Source organism: Parasteatoda tepidariorum, chromosome 1 (genome assembly GCF_043381705.1).
Source record: "Parasteatoda tepidariorum isolate YZ-2023 chromosome 1, CAS_Ptep_4.0, whole genome shotgun sequence".
In the NCBI taxonomy this organism is placed as follows: Eukaryota; Metazoa; Arthropoda; class Arachnida; order Araneae; family Theridiidae; genus Parasteatoda; species Parasteatoda tepidariorum.
In genome coordinates this window covers 601,186-607,185 of record NC_092204.1, presented here as the reverse complement: position 1 = coordinate 607,185, position 6,000 = coordinate 601,186, and the positions used below count along the sequence as shown (strand labels likewise).

At 32.6% G+C, this 6,000-nt stretch overlaps 1 protein-coding gene across 1 annotated transcript in view; it reads right to left on the bottom strand.

The window, feature by feature from the left end:
• LOC107457465 (uncharacterized) overlaps positions 1 to 6,000 on the bottom strand; it is a 67,242-nt gene that overhangs the window by 2,818 nt on the left and 58,424 nt on the right. The window contains exons 17-18 of the mRNA XM_043053531.2: positions 5,084 to 5,256; positions 529 to 689 (exon numbers count right to left, since the gene is read on the bottom strand). Coding sequence (XP_042909465.2) covers positions 529 to 689; positions 5,084 to 5,256 — 334 coding nt within the window. The remainder of the gene's footprint in view (positions 1 to 528; positions 690 to 5,083; positions 5,257 to 6,000) is intronic.

The following is a 6,000-nucleotide window of genomic DNA, read 5'->3' as shown; positions in this document are numbered from 1 at the left end:
TTTTAATCGGACCCTTCACAAATTTGTTTATATTCATTATTGTTTTGATAATCGAATAAACCCTTCCCGGGGGTTGGGGGGAAAGAAAGACAGATGTAAACGAACTAAGTTTTGTCTTCGGCAGATGCTTCTTCCTTTATTCGTCTGAAACGAATATTCTGAGTTCACCAGTATAGGCTAAATACCATATATATGTATGTTGCATCTCTAATTTAGTAGCAGCAATTGCTGTTTATTTTTTAAAATTTAATTTTTTTTCTTCATAATTTTACAGTGTTGAGCATAATCTTGCATGTCTTTACAATTTAAAAACTCATTGAAAAAGTTTTTTTGCAATAACAGGACCCTATTTGCACACATTTACAAAAGCAGGATCCTGGTTGAAAGAATGTGACTTAACGTTTATTTTATATTCACAAATGACTCGCAATTTTTTCACAATTTTACAAAAATGGACCTTTCACAAACTGTCTGGACAGACTCCTGATTCAGCTAAGGAAGCAGGTGTAAAAAAAGGGGTAAACTTACGCAACATCTACACCCGATCCTCCTGATATACCTGGTCCTGCCATAGTATATGTCCTCTCCATCACTTCAAAAGAGCAGACGACTTTGATGGTTTTGTCATGATCTGTCATGATGACTGGATGTTGTTGAATCACCACCTCATTCACAAATTGTTCTGTCGTCTAGAACAAAAAGCATTTATACATTACCGACTACTATCATGAATTTAAAAAAAAAAAACGCGATTTTTCGTTCTTCATATTTTTCTGAGCAATGTTATACGACATTTTATTTGTTTCTGGTATCAAAATAAGCATCGTTTCCTTCTTACTATTTTTATAAAGTATTGGGACAGAAAAGGTTCTTCCGTAATTTTTAGAAATCCTGTCGCGAGATTTTTGCCTTCACTAAAATCATCCATAACAATTTCCTTCCTCGTTATGAAAGCAAACATTTCGGTCGGTAACTCTATTAAAATGCAGTCAAACCCCGCTATAGTGAACCTTCAAGGGACTGAAACTTCTGTTCACTATAACCGGGAGTTCATTATATCCGTCCCGCAAACGATTTTAACTAATGGTTCCTTCTTTTTATTATACATTATTTGAATAAGTGACCCACAAAATGAAATACAAAAATGATTGAAAAATAATATATAGTAACAAAAAATGTGTTCACTTGCTTTGATTTTTTATTACTTTTTGTCTTGTGTGCAAAAAAAAAAAAATAGTAATCTTTTGCTGATGCAGGGAAAAATGTGTCTATACATCTGCCTGGGTAAGCCTTTGTTTAGGGATGGAAAAGTGAGATAAAAGAAGCAAACAAGAGAAAATGCTTATCGCTACATTACACTCTATAGATGGTTTTAAAAATCAGTATAAGTGTTTATTTTGATGTAGACATTTCGAAATTATTAAAAAAAAAAATCAGTCGAAGACAGAAAAAAGTTCATTATATTCAACTTCTTCACTTTTTTGGTTCACTATATCCACAAAAACTAACATTATACCTGTATAGCAAGGCACGGGACCGAACATTTCGTTCATTATATCCGGGAGTTCACTGTAAATCATGTTCACTATATAGGGGTTTGATTGCAGTCGTTTAAAATAAAAGAGTGTCATTGTTATTGTTTTAACATTAAATGTTGCTTATTATCTTACAAAATTTTATAGTATGAATTCGAGTTTTAATGTACAGACCATTACGTTCGAACTTTACGTTCCCGGAATCTATCTTAATGGTTCGAGGAGGGGAGAGACCTCAAATAGGCTAATTTATTATCGCAGACGATATTTTAATTTACGAAATCAGACACAAAAGCGTATTTTTCCTGAATAAACTTGTCTTTTTTTCCCGGCCGATTTTTGACCCATAAAATAAATTAATAAAATAGCTGCAATCTGGGAAATATAGTCCCCATAGTTTGATCAGGAGAGCGGTCCTAAGTGTGAACTTAATTTTACTTTATTATGTTAATTTTACTTTTAGTGTATTTCACCTTATCTCGAGAACTTTTTATGAGAATTTGAAACATTTTTGGCTGACAATATTAAAATTCGTTCATCTCATGGTAATTGAGAGTAAATAATAAATTTGAGTAAATATCTATTATTTTTTATTATTTTTACTAATACTAACTTTTATTATATTTACTAATAGTCGAAAAAGATTTGAATTGGAAGGTATAGAATTTTTTACACCATTTTAAAGTATGTAATTTTGCAAGGCAACCTACAAAATGTGAACTTAATTTTACGATATTGGTTGAATAGAGAAATAGACTTTCGAAAAATTCAGACACTTAAAATTTGATTTCTCAGGAGCTATTCGATCGATTTCGATCATATATCGTATTGAATATCCCTTCCGACCATTAAGATTGAGTTGCAGAGCATGAAAATCCGATCGTTAGATCAAAAATTATTCAAGGTGGTCGGTTTTTTCCGACACTGCACATTTTTTCAGTTGCGACTGTCCAATGTAGGATCATTTTGTTTTGAGACTTATATTTAATCGATTTCGTTTCACACTGTCCCAATACTGAACAAATCTCCTCAAAGGCCCTCAATTGCGAAGAAAAAACGTATAATTTTTGTGACGAAAAAGATTTCACATTTGCTTTTCTTTCCTTTGAAGTAATCCATCATGAAATGTTGTTGCATTTCAAAATAGAATTAATATTTGAGATATTTTTTGAGCCATTTAAATTCAGTACAGCGAAAGAATTGCAGATATGGCTAAAAATCAGTCTTTCAAATTAGTTTTAGAAAATTATTTATGATGCTTCAATGCGAAGGAAAAACTAATCGCAGTAAAATTATAACTTACTAATAAAAAAGAACTTTTTAAAATTAGATTCGGAAAAGAAAAAAATTAGATTTGGAGTTATTAAATTTCGATGTTTTTTATAAACTCAGAACAACAACAACATATTTTTACTTTTATCTGATTTTTCGAAAGAAAATGATTTTTGAAAAAAAAAAGTAGTTATTTAGGGGTGGGAACAGATGCTATAATGAACGAGAATTCTTCCCACCGACAATTCGTCTGTTTTCTACTCATCTTAGTGACGTTATGTCACACAACAAAAAACCTTTTCTACACTATTTTTATTCATTTCGTAACCGTTATTTTTCTATTTAAATTTTAGCGATTTGAATTTTTCAACACGTGTGACATTAAAAAGAAATTTTTTTTTTCACGTTGAAATTGATAGTTTAAATGTATTTACTACCAGTAATTTTAAAGGTAAATTTAACTTTAACAGAAGTAAATTTAACTTTTAAAAATGTTCCATTTGATTTTATCTTGAGCTTCCGTAATTCAATTTTAATTTTAACTTCAAACTTTTGCCGCTTAATTGAAGATGATCAATACACATTACTTCTGTAAATAACTTTGGAACATTTAAAATATAAAATTGAATACGTATCAATCTCCTAAGACTAGGGTCTTCAAACAGTACGGCAGCTAATGGCTTATTCTTACTTTCATAAGTTTGATAAAAAGAAAAGTTTTTTTTTTTTGAATTTTAGTGCCTATTAATAAGAAAATAGTTATGAGATTTATGCCATTGTGATTTTACGCTGATAATGGTTTGTAGCCTAATAATTCTATTTTTTTACCGTCGTTGAATAGCAGACCCAATTTTATTGGGTTTACGACTATTCGTCATAGCCTCGTCATTTTGAGCCCAATCCAGAAGACTAGGGAACTCCTAGATCACGTATTGGGAGAAATTTTGTCTTTGCGGAGGACTTCTTGATCGAACTTACTCGCATTTGCGTTACATGGAGTGGCAAAGGGACTAACTCAGGATCCGTCTACCTCTGAGGATATTTTACGTCAGCCCTGTGGTAGGTGCAAGCCGGGTGCAGAATTCGTATCGATCAGCCATCGCTAGGATTTGAACCTGGGTCACCTTATTGGAAGGCGCTGTTCCCTGAGCTACCGCGACTTTTGTGAACCATTCATTAAAAGAGATTTAAGGTAATCATCGATTAACTTAGGTCTATAAAGATTCTTTGTGCAGTTTAGCTTGGAGAATATGCTATCTCACCCAAATAAGCAAAAGTCTTTAGTGGAATTTATAAAATTCCAGCCAATACGACTTATATTGCACTCAATCATTTCCATTCAATGAGAATGTCAAAAGGATTTTTAAGTATTTGGTATTAATCCAGGAGTTCCCTTGTCTTCTGGATTGGGTTCAAAATGACAAGGCTACGGAGTTGAACATCAGTAGTCGTAAACCCAAAATGGGATCTGCTCTTCAACGATGGTTATAAAATAAAATAATTGCTGTAATAACAAAGATAATAATTAAAGTGAAACCAAATAACCAAAAAAATTTTTTTCTCTCTTCCCACTTACCTTTGTCTTATTTCTCGCCAAAATTTCTTCCCCCCTCTCCCTTCCGAAAAGAAGAAACATACCGTGTAACTAAACCTAGAGTCGAAAGTACTGTGTGGGCACATGTATATTGAGTGGGAAGAAAAACATACGCAGGTACACTAATGCTAAGATGCGCCATTCTGTTGATGGTAACTAGTTGAAGACACCGGACATTTCATGTTACCTTTTATTAACGCGTGCTCAGCGGTTGGAAACTGTCCGGCGGATTGGGAAGCAGCTTCAAATAGTATCCCAAGTAACATATTAAAAAATTCATATTTTTTTCAAAATGACGTAAGTTGACGTTAATCTATAAATGACGTTAATCTACACGCAGCTGCTAGGGTTCTTACCTTCAGTGCACTTTATACTATTTTTCCTCACTCCACTTCATCCCGTCTAATATATTCCAACTTCCTTTCTGAAACGTACTGGAGTGGAGGGGAAAACAAAACAAGATTGGACGAAGTCATGGTAACGGAGATGGGAAAAGTGTTAAGATTAATCTCATAACCTATTCTACCCATAAAGAGTTGACCACTCACTATGGGTGATGAATGAAGGAATTTGCGAAGAAGCGTCTTCAAAATTTATTCTCAACTGATGATCAATCTCTTCAGAATCTCAGTAGTTTGTTTTTCACTTAAATATTAATTTTTAAGAAGTTTGTTGTTCTTACCTCAGCTGTGGTGCCACAACGAGCCCCCATAGAGATTGCAAACTGTAAGCTGGTCTGACCTGTGCCCACTACAAAGCAGAGGGATGGATTTCCTTTGGCATACACTCTCCCATGAAATGGACTGTCAAAGTGGATTGTAAGGAGCATGTCTTGTGGATTGCACTGCACAGACACTGTAATAAATTACACCCTTCTCAGAACAAGCATTTAAATATAGATACATATTTATTTATTTTTTTAAAAAAAAGTAGTCTGAAAATTATTTTTTTCATTCATAGACAAAAATTTGTCTATAATTGGTTTCGTAATTCAAAGAATGATAAATTCCTAAATAATTGCTAATCAGTGCAAATTTCAAGCAGATCGAGACATTCATGTTGTATTTCATAAATATACCCAATTTTAGCCTAAATGAATTCAAAATTATGAAAAAAGTATGTTTCTCTGCTTCAAAGGGTATTTAAATTCATATTTATTTTCAGCGAATAAATTTTGTTTATATAAATTGAGATTAAAAGTATGCCTTAAATAAGAATAGTGTCATGAAATATCAAGGATGTTCTTTGTTTGGTGTAAACCCCTCATTTTTAGGTAAAACAAAAATTTATAGTTACAGTGATACAAGTTTTTTTTAAACGATTATAATAATGTATGGACACCGCAAAAATTGTCAGCGTTTCTTAACACTAAAAAGATGGCAATTGCTTTTACACCAAAAGCTCCGTAAAAGTCAGGAACAAACTAACGCCAACTCGTACTCGATTGTAAATAATCTATTCATGATATCCAAAACGAGCCAGTGTTGGTGCTTACGGAAGAGATAATAATTCATGTATGGCGTAAATTCGTAAGGTTAGTTTTTTAAATAGTGTAGGTGTTTAACTTCACTATTTAAATATTTGCGAAAGCTCGATTTG